Source organism: Strongylocentrotus purpuratus, unplaced genomic scaffold, assembly GCF_000002235.5.
Source record: "Strongylocentrotus purpuratus isolate Spur 01 unplaced genomic scaffold, Spur_5.0 spur5_scaffold_9, whole genome shotgun sequence".
NCBI lineage: Eukaryota > Metazoa > Echinodermata > Echinoidea > Camarodonta > Strongylocentrotidae > Strongylocentrotus > Strongylocentrotus purpuratus.
The window spans coordinates 11,882,391-11,909,203 of NW_022145615.1; the positions used below are offsets into that span (position 1 = coordinate 11,882,391).

General features: G+C 35.5%; 1 protein-coding gene across 9 annotated transcripts in view; it reads left to right on the forward strand.

Moving 5' to 3' along the window:
- Nucleotides 1-25,146, forward strand: part of LOC581543 (putative uncharacterized protein DDB_G0271606) — a 25,727-nt gene extending 581 nt beyond the window's left edge. Inside the window, exons 2-14 of one of the 9 annotated variants that reach the window (XM_030977317.1) lie at nucleotides 569-757; nucleotides 4,327-4,381; nucleotides 5,266-5,528; nucleotides 6,735-6,875; nucleotides 7,844-8,025; nucleotides 8,396-8,427; nucleotides 9,611-9,825; nucleotides 10,434-10,554; nucleotides 15,864-16,031; nucleotides 18,453-19,058; nucleotides 22,238-22,269; nucleotides 24,058-24,082; nucleotides 25,020-25,085. In XM_030977317.1, coding sequence (XP_030833177.1) covers nucleotides 569-757; nucleotides 4,327-4,381; nucleotides 5,266-5,528; nucleotides 6,735-6,875; nucleotides 7,844-8,025; nucleotides 8,396-8,427; nucleotides 9,611-9,825; nucleotides 10,434-10,554; nucleotides 15,864-16,031; nucleotides 18,453-19,051 — 1,965 coding nt within the window. In that variant the 3' untranslated portion in view covers nucleotides 19,052-19,058; nucleotides 22,238-22,269; nucleotides 24,058-24,082; nucleotides 25,020-25,085. Of the gene's footprint in view, nucleotides 1-568; nucleotides 758-4,326; nucleotides 4,382-5,265; nucleotides 5,529-6,734; nucleotides 6,876-7,843; nucleotides 8,026-8,395; nucleotides 8,428-9,610; nucleotides 9,826-10,433; nucleotides 10,555-15,863; nucleotides 16,032-18,452; nucleotides 19,059-22,237; nucleotides 22,270-24,057; nucleotides 24,083-25,011 lie in introns of all 9 variants that reach the window. The other 8 variants (XM_030977316.1, XM_030977318.1, XM_030977319.1 and 5 more) reach the window with 8 other exon arrangements.
- The last annotated feature ends 1,667 nt before the right edge of the window (nucleotides 25,147-26,813 follow it).

Sequence of the window (26,813 nt, forward strand, 5' to 3'; positions counted from 1 at the left end):
ACGGTTATAATAAATAATAATGAACAAATCTTCAGTATTATTAATAGGTCTATAACCCTATCACTAACCCTAACGGTTAGCATAGCATGTGAGCGCATGTGCAGCTTTAGCGCTCACATGCTGTAAATTTTAGGTGGCTGTTGCATTCAATAATTAATCAATTTGAAATTGAAAAAATTTCAAGTGTTCATTCATCATTGAGTCTTCGCAATCTAGAGTTCTTGACATATCTTTGGCACATTGTGCCATGGCAAAGACGCCCGGCCAGCATGTATTGAGGTCTTGTCTAAAATAGATATTTGCAAGTCAATGACATTTCTAGATTTTGATTGTTTTAGTATTAAAATCAATATATCAAGGTGACTAGGCACATTGAATAACACACTATAAAAGTATAATGTTTATGGTACCGTAGTAGATTTCAAAATTGTATAAAAGATAGTACTTATGTAGACAGTACACCTAGACCTATGTATTATGTGTGTTTTTGAAGAAAAACAAATTGAAAAATATCTGTTTCTATTTTATTTTCATTTTTATTTTTTCATTTTTATTTTTTCATATGCAGGTTCATCTAGAGAAGAGAAGCGAGGCACTCCAAAGTCAGATAGGTGATGCCAATAAAGTGAATACTCTTCTAAAGACAGAAAAAGAACAATGCACCAAAGAAAAGGAGGAAATCAAAATTTTAAAAGATGAGGTTGATTCTCAATCAGAATCATTGCGGAAAGACAAAGACCTTGCAGTATCATCATTGGTAAGTTTGTTCTTATTGTGTACATGTATGTACATAATATTTTGAATGAATTTTAGGTTGACCGCAAGTTTCTAATTATCCAATATATTGCCTTTAATATTTGCTTAGATAAAAGTTTAATGAGTAACCTTAATGGGTGATTGTGTGTTTATTCATTTATTATTCAGGCATGATATTCTCCCTATTTATATAAAAATTCTGATCTTTTTTTTCTAGCTATGAATCTAATTTTCCAATCATTTTTGCTTGACTGTAATTTTATACACAAGTACAGCATTTATTGCAACATAGCTGTCTGCTGCCATAGCTGTCATTCGCTGTCTGCACCATAGACCCAAATAACGGCCCTATGTGTTTATTTGCACTGCCCTTATTGTATTGATGTGTCTCGCATCGCGCTTCAGTATACATTGAGTGATTTCAAGTTTGGTGGTAGTGTTAGTGTTTAGAGCAGGCAAGAGCTCTTAAATCGAGCGGAAAATTTGCTGATGAAATTAAGAGCCCGATACCGATATCAAAATCGATAACTTAACACCAGCCGTGTCGTCACCACATAATTGATTTCACGACAATGATTTAAAAATAGTACATCAAACCTAAAGATATCATGAAAAGTACAGAATAAATTTACACCTATATCTCTGGTCTTATAAAATAACAAATTTTACACACAAGAATATATGAATTGCCTGTGTCACATATTTGTATTTGATCGTCAGACAACGAATTGGCGTCATTCGTGCGTTGACTGTGTGCGGGTACAACACTAACACCGAACTGGAAATCAACATTTGCTTAATCCCTAGGGGCTCGTGTTAGTGAATAGGACATTTGTACGTAAATATTAACACCGGCCACAAAGGTCGGTTCAGCAGATGACAATTTTGCAAAATCGATAACACTAGCTACCATAAGTTGACCATATTCAGAGGTCAAAGCCTTAACACCAGCTCATTTCCATTTCGGTGTTTAGGCTGGTGTTAGTGTTTATTAAACACTAACACCAGCCTTAAACACCCAACTTGAAATCACTCATTGTGTCTATTGTCTCAGTCCGAACATCGCTTGATAAACTAACAAAATATTAATGTGCATGTTCATTCGAACGTTCATAGTGATTGCACTGTACTACAATGTACTTGTAACTTGTACATGTATGTATTACATGCACTCTTTTTTTCTTTCTTTCTTTCTTTTTCTTTCTTTTTTTTCTCCCTTTTTTTTTTCTTTCTTTTTTTTCCAAGGATTGTTTGTTGATTCATTTTAATAGTTTAGATCTACTGTGTGTAAAGTTATTCCAGCATTAATATCCAATAGAAATAAACATTGTAATCCATTAGAAAGCAGGAACCCCTGGACCCCTGGCCAATGATGTCTATATTTTTAGCCCATGTAAATATTATCCCTGATCATGCATGTGTGTAGATGCCACTGGATGTTCAAATTCGATTATAGTATCTTTGTTTAATTCATCTACATGTGCAAGTAAAAGTAGGGTTAAAAAGCATACTGTTTACAGATCTGCATCTACAGGTATGAGAGTAAATGTACATATCAAAAACATGAAATACATTAATACATGCACGAGTGCATGTCGTTTTCTATTAGAAGCCTGATATATTTTTTTTTTACTTACAATTAGTTATCTTATTTTCCTTAGAGACCCCGCCCCCTTACATGTACATGTACATGCCTATGGTAGTTTTTAATTGGGTCCTATATGGTCATATCCTGGCACTTCAATGATAGTAGTTCAATGAAAGAGACATTTTTGTTTTTTACATGTACCAGTGTTTGGTTCTCCTGCTTCTCCAAGTAAGCTATGGAAATTAGCAAAACACAATGCCCTCTAATGTACAGTTTGATTGATAAAGGTGATGGTTCAGTTTGGATGCAAAATTGCAAATTAAGACTGTTTGCCATACCATGCACCTTCAGTGGAAAAATAAGATGAACCGGCATATACATGTATCTGACCCTGTGTATTTCTTTAAAAGACTACACTGTTCATGTAAAAAGCCAGCTGGAGGAGATCTATGGGATAGGGATTAAAGGTAAAGACCAGATATGGTCATGCGATTGCACTGTGAAAGAAACGTTGTGGAATCGATCAGAAAAGGCTGATCATCTAGCATCTAGCATCTGCAAGGTTCTGGAATCATCAAAATGATAAGAAATTTGGCCCATTCTTCGTAAAGTTCCAAGCACTATACCCAGAAAGATGTATATGGGACTACCCTATATCTCTCACAGACCATGAGAGAAACAAATTTACCAAATATATGAATTAGTAGGCGGTTTCCCGGCAAATTTGTTATCATCATGTATTAGTCAAAACACATGATTGGTAATGAGAGCTTCCATTTCATTTTTTGAAATTGGGGCGTTTCCAATACTGGTCTTTACCTTTAAAAGTAATCAAAGTTGTTGTTGGTTAGTGTTTTTATGGCAATCAGTCACTTTTGACTATTATCACCAACAAGAAAACTAAGCTGCTTTATGTTGAGTTTTGTTGAGACTTGAGAGAGACATTTGATAAGGATTAAACCTTTAACCGCGGCCAAGCTTTGTGACCTTTAAATCTTCATTTTTTTCCATAGAAGTTTATTTATAACAAACACTGATTTTTGTCTAGAAGGGAGCGTATTCAATTGTGCTATGTATTTATCATACAATAAAATCAAAGGGATGTACAAGTTGGCGTAGGGTACCAGCAAAAACTACAAGTACACATTGAATCAAAGAGCTTAAACCTGCTCAAACTTGTACTCATGTACCTGCATGTTGCATGTTTACTCTACCCAAGTAGCATGAGAATGCATGGGATAAGTTATTAGTAAACAAGTTCACAGTGCAATGAGAAGATTTGTTTCCTTTTTTAATTTACATTCTCGTCAAATATTGTGAAAGATATTGTCTAGCAGCAGTTGGGAGAGGTTGGATATGAAGCAAATAAGGCTAGATATACCTGTAGTATACTGTGAGGGTGAGGTATTAGTCTTGTGAAATGACCAAAATGTAAAAACATGAACACACACAGAAGAAATTCTTGCCGAAAGGCACCTGCACTGCGCACAGAAATCAGGATATATACACATATGGCATGATTGTTTGGTCCAAACTTGTCAGGTGTTTCTCAGTTTCTCTTCATATTTTAAATATGGGGTCCTCTGAAGAGAATTCTTTTTCAGGGGCCATTTCTTTAGTGATATTCTTCTGCTCTGACATGAGAACGATGAGAAAGCTCACAAATTTGTTTTCTTCACCTTAAACAGAATTCAACCTTCTCTCAAATATTGCACAATTACTGTAAAATGTTTTTATCTTCAAATTTGTACTACCGGTAATAGCTATGTTACAGATCTAACAAAGTTAAGATCTCTCTTTAAATACTGTTGTATACGAGTTGATTTGGTTACTGTATGTACACATTTGTAAGGGCATGTACTGTACATACTAGACAGGTATTGTACAGGTATGATTGTAGTGTCTAACAATTGAGAATGCAGAAATATATTTTGTTTGTACATGTATATAATTGTTCATATAAATCTCCCTTTATTTAACAGGCACAATTCAGGATAAATGCATCTAAGACAGTTGAGTTGCTCATGGACATGAAAAGTAAGTTAAATACATTCACAATTGATTGTACATGTATTTGGTATTTCATGTGTATATTTTGTCGAAGATACCAATCAAAAATATTTGTTTTAATATCTTAATACTTAAATTCATCTTGAGCTCCTAATTGAAAATACCATTTATCATACATGTATTTTGAAAACAAAAAACAAATACCAAGTAAATAAAGGAATATTAAGTCAAATTTAGGCTAAAAAGTTCCTGGATATGTTTTCATGATAGAGTAAAGACAAATTATGATTGTGAGTTTACGATTTAAATGACCATGATAGCATCTGAAATCCAACAACTGAGCAATTAGTGGGGTTTCTTATCACAGATTGATTCCTCTTAGTTGGATATCATACTTGACGTAAAGTGGGCTATATGACAGGTATTATTGGAAAGCTTCAAATCTCTTCTGTCGGGAAAATACTTCCAATAAATAAATTCTATTGATGTATGGGTGGTTTATAGTGAACAAGTCACAGATTATGATTTAGGAATGATAATTAAAGTTTGTCAAAAGAAATTTTAAATCTGCTACTCTGAAAGGCTTGTGAGTGTAACCATTTATAAATTCAAACACACATCAATCGGCTCTTTAGAAAGGAAGAAAGAAAGACAGAGAGAGAAAAGAATGATCCAAATCAATCGCAAGTTTGCAGTCGCCTATCTCTTATGTACATAGCTGCGATTGATATCAATCGCAAAAAAAGTAGCAATTGATATCAACTCTTTGTAAGACGGGGCCCAGATCTGTAAAATAAAATCTTTTCTGCTAAATATGGAGCGCTAAGAACAGAGCACGAACAGTTCCAGTAATACCCCAAATCTGTAAACGAAAAGCATCAATAAATACAAAATTAAAATAATCTTTTCAGCTAAATATGGAGCGCTAAGAACGGAGCACGAGCAGATCCAGGAGGCATCACGGAGAGACGGAGAGGACAAAGAGCAAGCCATCCAGGCCATCCAGCAGGACGCCACCATGCGGGTCCAGCGGTGTGAAACGCAGAAGCAGGAGCTCAGTCAGGCCATGAGCAGCATCCGCAACGAGATGTTTGTCCTCCAGCAGGCCAATAAAGCCTGTGGGGCTCCTCAAGGACAGAGGGTGAGTGCTCAGGGCAACGTGTCCGAAGCAGGGGTAAGTGCATGCTTTATTAGACTGTTGATCTCTCGGTAGAGGTGTCGTGGACGAGTGGATACGTCACCAGGCTGTGGATCACGAGGTCCACGGTTCGAGTCCCACCGCGGCACTAATGTCCTTTGGCAAGACATTAATCTACATTTGCCACACTCAACCCAGGTGAGGTAAATGGGTACCTGGTAGGATGTTATTTTATAACGTATTATGCGCTATACAAGAACTGAAGATTATTATTATTACAGTAGCGGATCTATCTTCAAGACATCTAGGTGCAAACTACATGTACAGTGTCTTCCCTTCTTCCAACACTGAAAGTGTGTGTATGGGGATTATTAATTGATGCACAAAAAAAATAAAATCAGCATGATATGTAACCAATGTGATAAGTATAATATGGTCAGAACGTTAGGTCTGACGATGGAATTTTAAAACAAAGAAGTCAAGGTACTCTCTAACACTTGCAGTTACATGTACTTGAAATTAAAATCAATTAAAGTTATTGTGGTCAGCAACATGACAAAAGAAACAAAATATTTGGGACATAAACATTTTCATAAGATGAGGTTACCCATGTACATGTACTACTTGTACATTTATGGTAGATGTCACTTCTTTTGAAGTGGTATGTTATTGTTTAGATGGCCATAGAACAGGTGGAGCAATGTGTGCAGCTCTCTGTATCCACAAGGAAAAGCTGTTATTTCAAATCCAGTACCTTTAGATTAGATTGGATTGGAGATATAGACCGGTAGTGGTAAAATTGTATTTGAAGGGTTTCGGGTGCAAAATATCCATTCAATATTGTTTAAATATTGCCTTCAGAGGTTTAGATGGCAATACTTCAAACTGAATTCGCAAAAACGCAGAAATATATGCCCTATCGTTCAATGTTGAAGTGTATTCGCGATATCTATCCAGGCCGGATCGATATGATAATTTACCAAATATATCAATTAGTAGGCGGTTTCCCGGCAAAATTCATATCATCACATATTAGTCAAAACATACGCTTTCACGTGATTGGTAATAAGAGCTTCCATTTCATTTTTCGAGAGGGAGCCTTTCCAAAACTGGTCTATACCTTTGTAGTCTAAGTTTCATTTGAATCTGTGCAACCATTTCCATCAGTACCAGAACTCAAGATTACCTGCGTTCATGACCGTCAGTTTGATTAATCTCATTTAAAAAATAAATTCTTGGTAGGCTGGAGAGCAACAAGTGGTTCCAGCAAATGAACAGGGGACTTTCAATCAACAACAGCAACTTCTACAACAACAACAGCAGCAACAGCAACAACAACAGCAACAGCAGTTACAAAATCAACAACAAGTACTACTACAACAGGTCAGGATTCGACAAAGTGTTTTATCCCTATGTCAATCTTTATAATCTATATTCCACGTAACTTTGTATTTGCTTATTTATAGTACATTATTTATAAGCCAAGATAAGAAACTAAAACATCAAAAATACAACAAAAAGAAATTCCTTTTTAAGAAATTGATGGTTTCAGTTTTAGTTGCACTCATCATAATTGCTATGCATTTGAGTTCTATTGCACTTTTATATTTTGCGAGAAGACCCTGTACTTACAGTGTGTACATGTAGGTGACATTTTATTTTCTGGAAAGCCTGGGCCAGTATTCAATTCAAATATATACAGACACATAGCTTTTAGCTAAAGTACTTAGCCAACTTTGGTATTCAGTTGAAGGTTTTGGCTTATTTTTTTACGTTAAGTTTAAGACAGCTAAATAGCAGACGAAAGTCTATTTTTTTGGTTTTATTGTGGAAGTTCCAGATTCGCTGACATTATCATGGTTTTCATAAGTTTTTTGTTGTAAGCTGCGCACAATTACTTTTATGCGCATTTCACTTGACGCTTTAATTGCACATTATTTTGGATTGACAATGTGACATAACAATGCTCATCGGTATTAGTATCTTACCTTGAAGTCAGCATACTAAAGTAAAATGCTCAGATATGATCTTAATACAAGTTAGGACATACTACTTAGCCAAGTAATTAGCTAAGTAAAATACTGGCTTAATTCTGAATACCGCTACTGAATTCTTATGTAATGAACAATCGGATGACCTGACAATTGTTCAGTTTTTTGTTCATCAAAAGGGTAGGGTTAAGGTTACAGTTGGGTTTTAAGCTAAGTTTAGGGTAAGGGTTAGTCTTAGGTATAGTGTTGGGTCTAGGTTTAAGTTTAGTGTATAGGGAATTGACACCGAGCAATTGTCGCAGAAGGGAATGTTGTGCAGACTGAAAATTGTTGCTCATTGTGACGTTTTCAACCACACAGAATGGTCTAAATGCTCAACAACTCGCTTGGATGCAGAAAAAACAACAATATATTCAGCAGCAACAAATCCCCCAGCAACCACAACAACCAGATCAACCAGACCAACCACAACAGAAACATATGCTCTATGAGCAACAATACCAGCAAGAACAGATTGAAGAACAAGAAAAAGAAGAGCAAAGGTAAGGGGTGAATGCCAGATTAATTTGGGTGAAACTTATTTCCATAGTAAACCATCAAAGAGCAAATATTGAACACAATTTTTTTATTTTTTTATAATTTTTTTTAATGAGATAAGAAGAATTAATGCATTTTTTTAATAATACTTTTTAATTGATGCAGTTGATGGAAGACAACAATTGTTTTTGTAAATAGTTAGTGGTAATATTGCTATTATATTATTAATGTTGTTGGTATTTTGTTTGTTGTTGTTGTTGTCACTTTTATCATCATTCATATTTTTGAAGAGTATGTTTTAAAACAAACTGATGCCTGTGTCTACATTGTATACATCCAATCTTCTCGTACCTTTCTTTGTGTGTCTTGTTGCAGACAAGAAGGTGAACAACAAGTGGAACAGCCAGGTAAACCAAATATCTAATCTTTTATGGGTTATCTAATGTGAAATAGGCCATTTTTCGTAATTTAATCAAATTTAATGCTTAAATCTTTATTATAAAGTGCCTTGTTACAAATTATTTCTTTCAACTGTTACTAATATGTATTTCAACAGTGCGAATTGCATACATAACTTGTGGTTAGGTAGGGCAAGCCATAATGTTTGTCCTACCTAGCAACAACTAATGTTGAGATATGACCATCTGAATAAATACATTTCAATGGGAAATCACTGTTATTTTACCTTGGTACCTAATGTTATGAACCAGAGCAAAATAACACTGATTTCCTGTTGAACTCTATTCATTCAGATCATCATATCTCAGCCAATACTCAGCCAATCTCAGCCAATATTTAACAAAATATTTAACAAAATTTTCAACATTTGGACATTATTTTTGAAGCTCTTTCGGAAAATGAAGTTCAAATTGAGAAATTCTAAAAATAGATTTTTATGATGTCACAGCTTTGTTACTCTATAGTAATCTCCTATGTAATGTATGGAAAGTGTTGCTTATGGAATGCCCAACTTGCATGGACCAAGTATTATCGTTTCCTTTAATTTAAAATTTGTGTTATTTTATTTAGCATTGTCGGTTACAAAAGTGCTTTATACAAGGGTCATGTAGGCCTACATTAATTACATTTCCAATATTATAGTTTATGCTATGGTAACATGACATCATGTTCTTGGTGACCATGTTGAGTATTCAATTTGTACTGTAAAAAGCCATGTTGCTCATTAGGCCTGTCCTCATCAGCTCGAGATTGCCAAATTTCCCGCTATTTCAACTATCCTGATCGCAAATTATCCAGTCAATTTGCATATTCATCAGCCAGTTGCAATTAGCGAGATATTTGGTTGAGACAATCATCCCAAGATATCTTGGACTAGTTTGCAAAATATCCCGATATTTGTCCACTGCGTTTTCACCAGCCCGAAGACTTGCACTATGCGCGAACGATGAGCAAAATATCTCAAGCTAATTTCTCAAGCTTGAGTTTCAAGTTTCGAGGTTGAGTCCCGAGCTGATGAAGACATGATTTGTAACTCAGGGATTATTTCCCAATTCAGAAATAGTGGGCTGTTTGGCAATCTCGAGCTGATGAAGACATACCTAATCTCATGTTTCCCCTGTTCAATCACAGATCAAGCAGATCCAGGCCCAGTTCAGATGGAGGCCAACCCTGAGACGAAGAAAGACGAGGGCCAACAGCAGCAGCAGATGTTCCTCAACCGAGAGCAGCAGCAGCCAGGAGAGAAGCAGGAACAGGTCCCGGGCCAGGTGGTACCAGACCAGGGCCAGGTCGACAGAGAAACCAACAATATCGAAGTAGACCAAGGTCACCAAGGAAACCAAGAGGTGAGTCACTCCTTCCCTCTTGCCTCTGACTTCCATAGTTACAAACTCATGAATATGCTGGTTATGAATATTCATGTTCATTCCTTATATGGTGATAATTATTGTATATTAAGCCTTGATCAGTCCTTCCTATTGCCTCTGACTTCCATAGTTACAAATTCATAAATATGCAGGGATGAATATTCATAAATATGCAGGTTATGAATATTCATGTACATTCCTTATATGGTCATTAATGTTGTGTATTTATAAGCCTTGATCATGTTTTTGTCATAATGATGATGCAAAGTGTGATATGCTTCACATTACTGTATCTTATATCACAGAGCTCAGTGAGTATGCACAGGTCCTTTTTTTTTGCGCTCAGTTGCATTTCATTTACACATTACCGTACTCAAAAAACTTTTTTTGGTTCTTTGTTCCCACACGGTTTAACGTGTTACATCTAAACGTGCCTTAATGTAGCTTGCAAAAATGATGTGATTCTTGAATAAACATCCCGCAACAATTAATTATGATCGCAGCATGAGCTAAATCCAGGATTTTGTTTAGAATCTGAGGCAAAGATACCGAATCCCTTTAAAACCAAGTCTCAATCCATTTTGCAGGTCAACGCAGAGGACCCTCGAGGGCAGCACAATGAAGAAGACGACGATAGTCAGTTGAGTGACGTGGAGAAGGAGGAGGTACAACAGTTTGACCAAGGACAAGTACAAGCTCCTCAGCCCGGTAAGAACGCACCTCATTTATCCATTCATTCCTCTGCATCAAACATGAGTCTTGTTCACACGCTGTGCAGCAAACCTCACCAAAAAAAATAAAAATGAAATGATGCAAGTTATAGTGTGTCATACACATTTTTGAAATCTTTGGTCCGTATTCTACTTAGTAAGTTAAACCCGACCCTAAGTCTGAAATCGTATTTAACAACATGAAACTTAGACCGCAGACTAACTTCCTTTGTTGAACTGAAGCCTAATGTTGGGTTTAAATTTTAGTTGAATACGGGCCGGTATGTTTAAAGGCCTTTGTTTACAAGCAGTTACTTTGTCTTCATCCGGGCTCGCCATTCATTTACAAGCAAAATTGAGCCCTGTTTCATAAAACTTGTTATCAATAACAAATGCTCAAAGTAATCAGGTGATATTTCTATTTCATGGCTTACTAAACTTTAAAGGTAAAGACCAGTTATGGTCATGCGATTGCATTGTGAAAGAAACGCTGTGGAATCGATCAGAAAAGGTTGATCATCTAGCATCTAGCATCTGCAAGGTTCTGGAATCATCAAAATGATAAGAAATTTGGCCCATTCTTCGTAAAGTTACAAGCACTATACACAGAAAGATGTATATGGGACTACCCTATATCTCTCACAGACCATGAGAGAAACAAATTTACCAAATATATGAATTAGTAGGCAGTTTCCCGGCAAATTTTGTATCATCATGTATTAGTCAAAACATATTCTTTCACATGATTGGTAATGAGAGCTTCCATTTCATTTTTTGAAATAGGGACGTTTCCAATACTGGTCTTTACCTTTAAAGATTGTGGGCTTTCAATTCACTGTTATTGAAAAGATTGCTGTGGGCAAAAAGTGTTTTGTGTGCTTTTGCATCCATTCAAGCTGATTATTTACTCAATGAGACAAGGTCTGCATTGTATTTAAAAGGGGATCCAACCCTCGTAATAAGTTTATGTGAATGAAAGCAGAAATTTCAAAGAAACAGAATGGTGAAAGTTTGAGCTTTGAATTTTTAATCAGACCCAATAATAAGAATGTTGTGAATTGGTGAAAATATGAGATCACTAGAGCTATTCAAATCTCAAATTAATAATTTGTCAGTGGATTGTGACGTAGTGACAGATAACTCACATTTGTCGTGTACAAAAATATCCCTGACATCTGTTTTTTTTCCCCAAGTGCCTTCACCTTTAGGGCACTACTCAAAATATATTGTGGAGAGTATATTATAGAAAGAAAAGACAGTCCTGACTCGTACATATTGAGCAAAATTGACTTTTTATTCATTTTGTGTATTGGAACAAAAAGAAAAGTTGTCCAGCACTACATATATCCCAGTGACAATACTGATTCAGTCAATTTGAAGTTTCTGTGTGTATAGTGTATATACAACTTTCAACAATTCATAACTTTCTTGTTTTTTTGTCAGATTTCGCCCAAACTTTTGCCGGTCTGCTTCTCTAATTTCTCTTGTTTCTTTTAGAATTGTTTGCTATTAAGGTTGGATTTCCCTCCAATATTCTCACATCTAAATCGAGACAGGTGTTTGATATATACTTAAGAAATGCCAGACAATGAGTAGGGTGTTGGTTTTATATCCTATAGACTCAGCCCCTACTCTAAATCTGCTTTTCCCTTCAAGTGGCATTCATGTGGCATTCATGTGGCATGTTTGTTATTCAGGCTTTCCAGAGGGATATTTAGAGCTTCATAATTTGATAAACCATCTGCAAATATTGATTGACTCGCGGGCCTTCTATTGCAATATGTAAAGCCATTGTCTCATGGCTGTCTTTCAAGAAAAAAACTGAGTTCAGGGGGTGTTTCACAAATATCCTAAAGTTGAACTGATCTCTAAGTTGGATTTAACAATTATGGAGAGCTGTTAGCATCTATGAAATATTTTGTAAAAGTTATTTTAAAAGATATAAAATGTTGATTCAAATCATTCATATCATTTATTTTCAAGAAGATTTCGTGTTCTTGATGTGGAATTCATTAAAAGTCTAAAATACTTGAATTTTCGCTTTTGAATATAGTGTATTTTAAGGCTACAAAAGGCTCTCCATAATTTTTGAGTCCATTTGTGAAACATCCCCCTGATCATGCAGTTGCATTGTGAAATAAAATGTCTGGAAAAAAATTGGTTAAGGTTGATCATGTAGCAAGTAAGAATTGGTATATTTACTGTGGGGTTTTGGGATCTTGAGGTTTTGTGTTTTCTTGAAATACAGGTTTGCTACCGGAAGTCAAGATAAAATATTTTTAAAGTTTAATGCTATATGTGCCATTTTAAGGTAAAATTATCTATCTGACGATAATTCAGTGAATATATTGAATACGGACATCCAAAATGAGGCATGTCATTTTCGTTTTTTTATAACCCTGTTTGTTTGTTTAGTTTATTTACACGTAAAGAACGATAGAGGCAGTATTTATGCTCTATAAACAGATACTTTTATAGTGTCAATCAGTACAGAAACATGTTCATGTATGTGCTGTGTTCGAATAGTGTCACCTCAAAATATGGCCAGGTTGTAAAATCCAATGAAAGAACACGATTCCTCTATTCTGTAGACTCGGACTGGAAATAGTCAATACATTTTAGGCACACCCAAAGTGTAAAGCAAATATCCTTGGTTTGGCACACAGCTGACCATGGTAGAATAAAATAAATAATCAGTGCCATCATCAGGAATGTGTTGACATGGTGCCAGAATCTATCTCCAGTCTCATTTCATCCTCACATGACACTATGACTCACCTTCCCCCACCCCCATCCCCCCTCCACACCCCCACCCCCCCCCCCACACACACACTGTTGTATATCATTCTCATGAAGAAAGAAAAAAAATGATGAACGATTTTGAAAGGGTCTGAATATGCAGACTACATGTAGTATGCAGACTATTCAAAAGCAGGGGGAACAGTATATACACACTATAGCCGTCCTGCATTTAGTATGTACAGACTTTATTTATCAAAACCATTATCAAACAAGCTGTATATTTGTTCAAGGACTGCATGCTTTGTAATCCTCAAAGTCTGTCTTCACAGAAATTTGTGAATAGTTGTTATTCAAATTCAGGAAGTACAATGTGTGCATTCATGGGTGATACCGAGCTGCCAACCATAATGTTTTTCCAAGAAATTTTCTTTCTTTTTTCCTCCAAATTATGGTAATACAAATTTTCTTCATAAAATACAATTTGTTTACTTTTTACTTTTTTTTTGCACATACCGCACGTCAACCAATTGCCCTAAAATGTTGATCACTTCTTTAATAGAAAACTTCAATAGAGATTTATGAAGAGTACAAATTGACAAATATTAAAAGAAAGAAGAAAAAAAAGTGAAAGGCGTAAAATATTCTCTAAAAGAATAAAACGCTGATAATACCAACAACAAAAAATGAGACTACACCATGACATGTACTGTATATGTACATAATGTTATAGGACTTTTTTTTTTCTCCTTTAGGAAAGACATATTTTTATTCTATGATCCTAAAGAAATTGTATGTCTCCTATGCTGATTGAATTTTGAAATTGTACGTAGTAAATTATTTGAAGTAGAGTTCATTTAATAATTTGTTTGTGCCAGGCTATTTGAAATCTGTCACAATTTCAATTTATTGTGCTGCAATATGAACAGTAGTATAGCATGGAATCAGCCTTTGAGGGGCACTTACCGTAATTAACGGTGTATTAACTGCACTTTTTTGCCGCCGAAAAAAATTCAAAGCCGGGGGTGCGTCTTGTACACGGTACACCAAAAAAAAAATTAAAAATGCCCCTCCACCTGGCGCTATGCCTGGCAATGTCTCCCAGCTCAGTAATCGGTGTGTTGACTCACCACTCGGAAACTAGAACAACACTCAAATTTGTCGGTCATCTTGGTTTGAAAGTAAGCTTTCTGATAGATCTCAATATGTAGTTTATAATATTATAATTCCACTAATTTGTCTTCTATTTCACAGCGTACCACAAGGTCCTATCCTAGGTCCTCTACTGTTTTTTAATTTACATTAATGATCTTACACGTTCAGCTGCACCTCGCAGGGCGAAAAAGAGGGGGTAGGTTAATACACGAGGGCGGTTTATACACCATTAAATACGGTACATCGTTAGGGGCACTGAACTTATTGTGTGGACAAAATGTTTGAACCCAAGGCCATCAGGTGGGAAGAGGGTGTGAAAAGGTTTAATTATATTCTTTTCATATCGCTCCCCTACCACCACCCCTCGTTTTTTTTTCCCGTTTTTTTCTTCTTTACCTTTTTATTTCAATTTCTGTTTTACATACTGTATACCACTGAATATAACTAGAAGTCCTATTATTGTCATTGAAAATTTACTTCCAGGAATATTTCTTGTAGTCATTCTAAGAGAAAACCAAGTCTAAATGTAAAACGGTATCAGAGGGGTGTTTCACAAAGACTAAGATGGACTTTAAGTTGGACTTAACTATGGCAGGCCGTTCATGCTCCTGGTTGCTCTCACCATTGGTCTCCCAATTATGATATTTTGATTATATTTTTTCCTTCAATAATTAACTATCAAAAAAGGTAAATTCTGTAGATTTGCGACCACGATTTGTACATCCCTTTAGAAACCAATGCCGGAATGATTAGAGGAACTAGTGGCATGAATGGCCTGCCATAGTTAAGTCCATTTTAAAGTCGATCTTAGTCTTTGTGAAACACCCCACAGGATCTTTAATGTACACATGTAGTGAACTTGTATTGTAGAGTACCGAAGTGTGACGTCATACTGGCCAAGTGTTCACAAAGTTGCTGGTTCCAACACAATTTTGTTCTAAACTATGGTGTGGTGATCACACCAGTCCCAAACACTGAATTTGCCCTGCTCCAGTATGTTGCTTGAATAATTTCGCGTTGAACCTCATGTGAAGGCTCTGATGTTTAGAACCAGTAACCTGGACGATGAGCGAATATGATGTTGGCACTTCAATACTCTGTACTCAGTTTAGCTATGTATTGTTACTTGTATGTACAGTAGTCAAACCTGCTTTATAGTGACCACCTGTCTACAAAGACCACATTTTTTGTTTCCCTTGAAAATGGCTTTTCATTGAAACATGTACTAAAGGAACCTGTCTACAAAGACAACTTTTTGCTACAAACAGGTTTGACTGTTTATGTATTACACTTTTTGTCTTTGATGATGCACATGCACATGTACCTGTAATAGTTATGTCTGATCCAATCCTTCCTCATCCCCTACCCCCACTCCCCCCCCCCCCAACAACACCCCCACCCTGAAAACAACAGTAGGTGGCGTAGGAGAAGAAGACGAAGCCGGAGAGAGTAGCTTATCCGAAGTTGGAAAGTTAGAAGAAGGGGAGAATGTGAAAGGAGAGATCGTACTCCAGGAGGAGGATGATGACGAAGATGACGATGACAGGTTGGAGGTCGGCGACATCGACCCTGGACAGCAAGGTACTTTCAATCATCCTTCCCGCCGGTCCTCATCAAGCTAGCTAGCTAGCTGCATACCCTAACTTATATTTTGTTTTCTAACAAGCTCAATAGATGGGACCAATCGCAAAAAAAAATCTATATTAAAGCATTACGAAAATATCCCCAAATAATATAGAACATTGTGGTTTTTAAAGGCTCTCCTAATCTCAGAATTGAGCAGGCAATCCTTTATCCACTCAATTGAACTTTGTCAGACTGAATGATGTTTCACACAGACTATCAAACCACTCGTTATGATTACCTCAACTATTGAAAGTGTTCTACATCAATCTGATGTGTTATTACATGGGCACTAACAAATTGATATTATTAAAGTTTGAGGGGAAGATTCCATAACATGAATATACATGATAAAATCTTTGCCTTTAAATTGAAACTAATGTGAGTACATCATTCCTTACATTGTATGTGCCAAATTCCTCTTGTATTCAAAGGGTATTGCAGGGATTTGCAAAATGAAAACCTCAAAACTTGTAAAAGGGCCAAAATTTGGTAAAAATCACAATTGACAATTTTCTCAAAATATTAAATTATTAGCAAAATTACAGTCATTTTTCATTTCAAATTTTGCACATACTTTCATAAACTCGTCTTGCTGCTGCAGATAGATTTTAAAGATAAGTTTTTGAGGGCTTGAAACCTACAAAGAGAGTAACAAGATTTGTTTGCGATTGGTCTCCTTATAATGCTTCTCATGCATCCTCTTGATTTGTCCTGTCATTAGTTTAGGTTGTTGAATTTGTTGAATATACTAACAAGCATCCAGCCATTATCAAGTTTTTGTTTCATTTAATTGCGTTGGAATAGTTCAGATTCAGGATTCCATCAGTGATAACAGATCCTGTCGTTTACATTTACATGGTTTTATTTATCCACTTAAAAAGTTTCATTCCAAATGTACATAATAAGCATCACTAGATCAAGCAAATATTGCTGCATTTTGGAGTCTCTTTTCTTTGCAATACTGATATGTAGTTTGATATAGATTGAATGTTAATTATAGTAACATTGCTTTGCATAGTGACAGGCAAAATATTTTTTTATATTTTTCATTTTTCTTTTTACTATACAAAATATTTGGACTAGAAGATTCAGTAGGATTTGTTTTTCAGTCTTTTATGAAATGCAAGAAACGTTATCACACTGTAAAAGCATAAGCCTGATGTGTGTTGCCATTTTGAAGAGGAAAAGTTGGTCCATTTGGCTTGTTTGAAAATATACCAGAAGCACTACCCCGAAAATTACCTCTAGCGCCATCTCAGGTCAGCTGTAGCAGAATGGTTCCGTACCTTGCTGGTTCCCCAGCTGCGCCATCCGTTCTCGCATCGAGTCCTCTGTCTGCAAAGTGGGAATTAGATATTGGGTTACGCACTGTTGGCAAATTGACCATGAGGTGGCGCTGTGCAATTAACAGTACGCTAGGGCAGGAAGTTCATCCGTTTAGTATCGCTTTAAAAGGCTCAAATGGTTGTACTGCTTCACGACGTCTGTGTGTTTCTCCTCTGTTTTTGTAAATTTATGTGTAGTGTGACGGATCTTTGCACCACTTTTTGTGTAATAGCATTTTAACTACAAAGTGTTAATGAATTAACCATTGGTAGATTTTTCAAAAATATTTCATCTTTTTATTTCATTGATAAACATTTGTTTATCCTCAACTTCAAGTCTTCCTCTGGTTCTGTTATATGTATTGTTTCAGAACAGAGTATTTTTAATGTTGTATGTTGTGTTTAATGATATTCTATTTTATTTTAATACATGGACATGTACAGAACATACTTGTTATGAAAACTTATATTAGGTCTGAGATAAATATGTTTGCTTTGTATACAACTGGCAGTTTGCGGTGCATATACCTGCAGTAGATTTGAAAACCATATACATGTACATGACCTCATATTTCAGTTTAGATTACAAAATTGATTTTACTGGATGCACTTTCTATTTTCATTATTGTAGTTTTTAATTTAAAAAATTTGATTTCCTTTGATTTGTTTGTTTGCTTTCACCTCAAATTAATTTGCTTCCTTTTTTTTTTTTACTCCCTATTATTTTGCTTCCTATCTTTTACTCTCTATTATTTCGCTTCCTTTTTTTTTACCCCCAATAATTTTGCTTCCTGCCGCTTCCCTCTCACCCAATGCCCTATTGCATAAACTGGTGGATAAAATGCTTTTCTGAACATTCTTTGTGCTTCTGTGTGAACATGCTGCAATGCCTTCTAAATCTGAACAAAACCCAACTGTACACGATACACACAATATATACCGTTACACTTTAATGTGTTGCGAATTCCTGGGACTTCCTGGTGAAAACTTGTGGATATCGTAAAAAATTGATGGTGTTTTCACCTGATTTGGTGGACGAAAACTTCTACAGACGATGATGAACAAGAACTGGCATCCCATCCATCTTACAGTGACTATTCTGAAGAGGAGGAATCTTCTGTCGACGATGAGAACTACGGGGGTGAAGCAGAGGAACCCGAAGATGACGACGGGGAAGAGGATGTAGGTGGAGGAGCCGTTCCCATGGATGACCAGGGAAATGAGATTGTACTGGCTGCGGACTTTGACGACAACGGAGAGGTGCAGGAAAGAATGGACTATGATCAGGAGGAGAACCAAGCAGAACAGGAACATCATGTTGATTTCGACAATGACCAGGAAATGGACAATGACTACGGCCAGGCTGACCAGGAAAGGGACGATGACTACAGACAGGATGAGCAGGAAATGGACAATGACTACGACCAGGCTGACCAAGAAAGGGACGATGACTACAGACAGGCTGACCAAGAAAGGGACAATGACTATGGCCAAACTGACCAAGAAAGGGACGATGACTATGGCCAAAATGAAGGGAGTTTTCATGATAGTGAGGATGATGGTGAAGAGAATCCTGAGACCTTGCGTGATGAGAACAACAGGGAAAACCTTGAGGATATCCAACAGGAAGGGTTTGGAAGATACGTGTAAAACAAAGGTGAATTCTCTCTTGAGTGACTGATCTAATCTAATCTACAATTTCCTATGATTCCATCATCACACCTACTGTATGTACTGATGCAACTTATATTCCAACTCTCTCTTCGGACCAATAACTATCATCTTTGTGAAGTAACTGTATACAGAGATCTATATCCTTCTGTCATCTCTCGTGGTCTCCCATCGACATCTTTAATCGAGTTTGGGATGTTCTGGACAGTAGACTACTTTCCTTTGCACTCTTGAGAAATGTAGACACCCTATACTTTAATTTATCACAAATATTTTATTAATCTCTCTATTTCATACCTCTTGTGATCTGTATTTTATCCCATACACTGCACATACGGTAGTATATAGTTTGGAGGATGTATTAGATAATCAATTTCTTTTCTTAAGCGTTGTTCAGATATGATGCAGTAAAAACCCTGGCTGTCTTTGTATGAACTACAGAGCTGCCTACCAGTACAATTTACTTGTATTTTGTACGATTTTTAGAATCAAATACGACAGTACGATTTTCCTCAATAAAATGCAATTTTCCAACAACAACAACAACAAAAGAATGTCATCGGCAAAATGCCTAATCTCTCCTGTATCCTACAAGCATCTCACATCGGCAATTTGGTGATGTTCATTGGTTCCTCGAACACACCAGTCATGACGAAATCATGCATATTCAATCAATGATCCTTACAAAAAATTTCTTCCTGTATGTAGGAACTGTAAGAGGCATCGATCTATTTTTTTTTAATACAATTTTTGTCAGTAAAATACAACTTTTGGGATTAAAGAATGCCGTTTTTGAACTCCAGAGGTTGGCAGGTCTGGACCTAATGTGTAATACACTTCACAATTTTGTATCTTATAACACAGAGGTCAGTGTATACACACAGGACCTTTGGTGCACTCAATTGCCATTCATTTACACATTTAAAAAAAACAGCGGCATTTTGGCAGCGCTTTACCACATCATATCTTAACAAGTACTTAATGGGCATGAAAGTTTTCTTACCTTTAATTGTGTGGAAAGAAGAGGTTTACTATTCTGTAAATCCAGTGCGTTGTACTAACTTTTGCTTTTACTGTCAGAATAATACTATTCTTTGTACTTGTAGTAATTGTGGGAAGAATTCTAACATTGAATTTATCTGAGTGCTCCTTTTCTTAGCCTTTGTCTCCTTAACATACATGTACTGCATGTGTAACATGATATTTCTCAACTTCTCACTTTTTGAAGTGCTAACATTTTTTTATTTGTGGAATCGTTGTTCACCTCTTTTAACCTTTAACATGTGTACACAGTGTGAGCCAATGAAGAAGGATGCTTGTATTTAATCCCCAATATCATAAAAACCAAGTAAAGTTGGTGAAATATATTGTAATACTATGATAGTTGAGAATGTCTTCCTTAATGTGATGGGTTGCTCATCAAAATCTGATCACAGATGACCTCACACTGGCCATTGTTTTTGTTGTTGTAATTGTTTCAACCCAAGTTTGGGATAAATGGTATTCATGAATTGCTTTCATCATCTACGAGTCCATTCAATTGGATGGGGATTATTCCACCGAACCAGGCTTTGAACATTCATTTTATTCCAAATTGGGGCAGAGACAAATTTGACAGGAATCAGGGAAATGGCTTATGTTTAGGTCACTGTGGCCAGATTTTATTGATCAATGTGTCAAATTAAAGCGAACATTGCTGGCTACATTGAGAGTATCTTTCACTGAAACTTTATGCATAGGAGTGTATTTATTCTGTCACAAAAGTGATCTTTATTGTAACATGTCAATAATTAAAATTGAAGGACTAAAACAAAAATTGAATAGGTTGTGGTACATTAATGTGCTTAGAACTACCTCACTTTGTTAAAAAATGGATTTGAATGAGAGCAATTGCGGTTAAATTAAACTAATTTCACATCTATTTTGAAGGACTGCTTCAGTATTATTGTACCTGTTTTACGATTGAATACAACAAATCTTCTAGTTGTTACCTGTTATCTTTCTGTAAATCTCTACTACACACAGTTGCTATCTCCATGCGTAATGCATGTATGTACTCTATCAATATTTGACTGATCATTAAATCAATATTTTAACAGTTTACGTGTGCAGAGCAAATAATTTTACAGGCCTGTGCCCCAGATTTATACTTACACTAATAACCTGATAACCGTTTGCGTGTGTAATATACATATATGTTCAACACTGTTTGTGTAGTTTCCTTTGCTATACACATGTACATGTCCCATATTTTTGATGAACTTTCAGCTTTTTCTAGTTTCAGTAATTAAAGACATTGAATTTTTCTCTGGACTCACTGTTATCAGTGCTAATTAAATGTGTAAAATTGGTTTTCAAACCTTTTTTTTAAGTGAAATACGTGGTTTTACTAATAAAGTAATTATTTATTGAATTTGTATTCACTTTGATTTATATATAGATGCATATTTCAGATCATGTTTTTATATTTCATCCTTTTGTCTAAACACTGTATTTTTGTTTTCTCTGTATTTTTGCTGATCTATCAGACTTCATATCATTTGTACAAAGCCAGATGGGGATTAATTTTTGTGTGTTTCTGTTGATACTTTTTTTCTTCAAATATTGTGTGTGTAGATTACTTGGTTGAAGGAGAGTGTTACTAATTTGCTCATTAATTCATCCACTGTCTCACTAATAGAACTGTCGCATTATTTCGTTTTTTCTTTTCTTTTATAAAGCCATCGTTCTTTTAATCAATCGTACAATTACAGCTCTTCATATTACTAACCCATGCTTCATTGCTTGTTCACAGTGTGAAGCAGCCATAATGCATCATACTGTATCCATTCCGATGCGCACATGTATTAATTCATGTTCTGAAATGCTAATTCCCAAATCCTTGTTGACCAATGCAAGCATATCAGCTATTTCGTGCTGTTTTTTATTGTGGAATTTTTCTACAACAAATTATCATCTGCATTTGCCTAACATTGTTCAATTGCTTCTTATGGACATTTGGATTTCACCTTTATAGACAAATTTAGATGAAAATAATAGTATATGTTCTGTATATCCTGTATTCAGCTGTCATGTTGTACGCAGTATTTCCAATATTAGTTTTAATTAATAGGAAGTGTTGTGAAATTATTGATAATTTTATCCTTCATCTCTCTTTTTGTACAGGAATCCAGGTTGATCCAAATGCACAAGATCAGGTAAGCTAACTAGTTCATGACTATTTTATGTTGACCTGGGATATCTTATCAAATGTTTATCAGAATGGGTAGAGATGGAAAGCTTTTTCTTTCCTCTAAAAAGAATAATTTTTAAAAAAATGAAAATTATCAATTTTGAAAGAAATGAGTGATCATATTAAACTCATTTTCCTCTCATCGAGTGGGGAATAAAAAAGAAAAAAGCTAGTAGACATGAACTTGATATATATTAAACTTGCTCAATTTCACATTCTCAAATGATAGGGGGAAAATGAGCTGTACAAGATCCTCAATAATACGTGATATGCTCAACACTCTCATCTTAAAGCTTATCTGCACTAGTTTGGCCAGGAGGGATTAGACCTCCCTGCATAGTCACTGACAGGTGGTTATCTCAGTCATCGAATCAGCTCTCAATTAACATAAGAAAAAGGGGACCATGGGGAACCAATGAGTACCGCTTAGGCATTGTTTTCTATATAGAGGGCACAAGTAACTACAAGTAGAGCAGTGGGGCTTTAAGACTTCAAGAGCTGAAGAGGCTGGGTTCATACTGGTCAAACGTTATACCAGCTTTCATGTTCTTGAGATGTGAAGTGTGCAAAGCATTCACATCACGAACAACACATGCTAAACATGTTGTTTCACACACACCTTGTGAAATGGAACGAGTCCAACATCTTTAGCAAGGAATTTTTTTTGACCATTTGCCAAGTAGAACCTGTTCAGGAAATGTCCCGATGCGTTGGAGCCAAGTTCAAATTGATATACAAATAATATACTTTGGTGAGGGTGTTAGTAAACGAATGATGCATGCACATGAGTTCATTATACGATCTCTCCGCATTCGAGTTGAGGATGTGTGTATCTATCCCATGAAGCCGTTAATTTGATTAGGATCTACATCATATCATAAAACGTGTTATAGAAAAATCATTAGAGAAGTTTTAAAGTTTGTTATATTGTGTTTGAGATCCTTCAGAGTAGTCAGAGATATCCAAACATTATTCTTGATATATATTTGCCTACATATTTGCCTGGCTTTAGGGACTGGCATGTGTTCTGAGAGCATTTGCAATCATTTAATCTCGTAACTGAGCCTGTTATTCCAGGCAGTACCATGTGATGATAATAGTTACCCCAAAATATTTATCCAGGAATTGAAAACTACATTATTATCTTCTTCTTTTTTCTTCTTTTTTTTTTTTTTTTTTTTTTGGGGGGGGGGGGGGAGAATAGCATAATGCAATACTGATCGTTCAACATAGTTTGTCTCTTTCTTCATAAGATATCAAGTCAGTTATTCTTCCAAGATAAGGGATATTAAAGCCCCTCTAAAGTATTGGAAGCCCCACAAATTTGATGACAAAATTTCACTTAAATTTGTTAATGATGTGAAAGAGGATGTCATTTTAATAACACATTATTCTGCCAGGATTTTCCAAACAAATGTGTTTAAAGCTGAATATTGATGAAAAAATACAGAATTTGGGTTTTCCGCATACAACACAAAACCTCAATTTTGTATTCTTTCAACAATATTTGTCTTCAAACCAATTTGTTCCGAAAATCCTTGCAGAATTGTGATTACAATGACATCCCCCTTCACATCATTATACAGTTTTGAAAGTGAAATTTGCCATCACATTTTGGGGACTCCCAACACTTTAGAGGGAAGAGGCTTAAATTGCTGGTCCTATCGCAGTAGATGAAATTGTTGAAACATTTCTCATACACTGAGTTGTCATATCTCAAATGCCAATTCTTATTTTTTTCTCCAATTTTTAGGAGGGGGTTAGAGTGCAAAACCATGGTGAGTTAACTTTTTAACAGAACTATTTCCATTTTCATTAAGCACATTTACAGATATTTTTTTCTAACAAAACAAAGTTCGATTTGTTTAAATGAGGAGAGATAAACTTCGGGAATATTTGTTTAGTTTTACTTTCCTAAGATATGCATGTGGCATCATTGATGTACATGTATAATCTGTTTTCCTATTCCACATCATGTTTAATGTATAAGCAAAGGCATCATGTCTGCAGATTGATTGAAACTAATATAAACGGATGGAATACCCAAATGTATGCACCTAAAACTAAATAACAATAATGTCTTTGTGTAGTGCATCTCCCATACCATGTTCAAATTCACCTAACTTTGATTTTATAAACTGAATTAGATAATTTTCAGATGTTTTTTTAAAAAGATAAGATGAAGTAAATGTCTAAGAAGAGAAACAATATACTTAAAGTGATGATTACTGCCAAAACGTAGCATTGATTTCATTATGCTGTCTTGTACCATATTCATGTTGATTCATACCATGTTCATTTTCTCATCCCCACCTCTCTCTCTCTCTGGATCTCCTTCTCCCCCTCTCTCTATCCCATTCCCACTCTCTCTCTCTCTCTCTCTCCCCCTCTCCCTCCCCCTCTCCCTCTCCTCTCCTCTCCCTCTCTCCCTCTCCTCTCCCTCTCTCCCTCTCCTCTCCTCTCCCTCTCTCTCTCTCCCCTTCCTCCCTCTCCCCTTCTTCCCTCTCACCTTCTTCCCTCTCCCATCCCTCCCCTCCTCCCTCCCTCCCTCTCCTCCCCTCCCCTCCCTCTCCCCTCCCCCTCCCCCTCCCCCTCTTATTCACATCCTCACTATCACATTCTCACTCCTATGTATATATGTTGATTATCTTCATCTATTTCTGTCTATTATCTATTTCTCTGCAATCTCTATGTATTTACCATTCAGACAAGCAGGACTTAAAAGATGAGGACAGAATGCAGCAGGAAATTCGTGACAGGATAGAAGAGGAAGCCCAATATTGAAGAACTTTAAACTTTTGGAATTGAATTAATTTGTATATTGGATACATTTTTTAATTGATGAGTACCGTAATGTCATTCAATCATTCTCTACATCAAACAACTTAACTAGGGCCTGACACTAATATCTTTCAGGACAATTTACCTTCAAAATTCAGAAAGTGTCCATATTTAAACTATGGGTTTATGGAGAATTTAAAAAAAAATTCTTTACAATAATCTTCGACATAATTATTTTATATATAGTTGGTGTCAAGCCCTGAATAAAGTTTTAGTAATGCCAAATGCATGATTGGTATATGACACAAAATAAAGAGGTAATAAGAGATGATGAAGATATATCTGAATGTTTTTTATAAATCCCTGTATCAGTCTTAATCCCTTCTAGGCCATAAGGTTTTCTTCAGCAATTGTTTTTCATGGGTTTGTCTACTTTCTGGCTTTACCAGTGATATATATATATATCGTTATGAATGTAATTTATGGTGGTGCAGGTCGTTTAGTCATAAAGGATGAAAATCAAAGTCAAAGCTATCCACTTTTATGAGGACACTGTCTGATTTTTTTTTTAGGGGACAGTGATAGAAGGAAACTTTTGAGTGATTCGAGTACCAATATTTTGGTTTGTTCATTCTATTAAATATTGATACTTACAATTACATATATGTCTTGTACATGTACTTGCAATAACATGAATGATGATTTGAATGTTGATAATTTTGCTTCAATTTTGCTGTGGCGTTCCGATCCCACTGGTTAAAATGTAGGATGGATCATGGGGTTGAGAATTCTACATTTCGACCATTATTCAAAGATAGATCGCTATATACTTTCAAGGAATTAAAGTGGATGTATAATTGCAGGTTTAAGTTCTACTCAAAAGAATTCTGTTAAAAGGAAGTTCATTTGGAGATTAATCAACTCCTTTCATGTTCGATGGTTGTGTATGTAAATGGCTACAGCTCATGTTTTGTATTCCTAATAATATATTCCTTTCTTTTGTTTTCTTTCAGACTATATTCTTCCTTGAAATTCTCATGTTTTTATACCTATTCTCTTCTCATTATATCCTTCATTCTAATTCCCCCCTATTGCATCTTTTTTTTTCCATTTTCTGTTCGTTTCTCTTCTCTATACCCACTTCTCGTCTTTAATAATAATGCTGTTTTGCTCTTCTAAGTATTCTATCTCTCTTTCTCTCTTCCTCCTCTCTCTTTTCCTATCTCTTTCCCTTCATCATCTCTTCCTCCTTCTTTCTTCATAACTATCCTTATCTCTGCATAATATTCCATCCTTTCTTACTCTATGCTGAATATATTATGTACATATTATCAATGGATTTATAACAAGGGAAAGGACTTTAAAAAGTAGTTGATTCTTAAACATTGTTTATCTCTTTATTTCTTTTTTTACCCTCGTCATTCAAGAGCTTGTATATATCTTGATGATAAAATGTGGAAAAGCCTCAATGTAATGTGTGTGCAATTTGATACAAAAGATTAGGCCATGAAACATCCAACGCGCTGTACATATTTGATGATCCGCAAATGACAATTAAAAAAATTCAGTTATACTTTCAGTTAACATGTTCTACAAAACCGATGCTAATTTTCTTTATGTGGTTTTATACTTAATCCGTTTTTTTAAGTCTTTTTATTATTATTACTATATCATTATTATTATTATTGATATTGGTATTATTTGTAGAATTATTATTGTTGATATTAT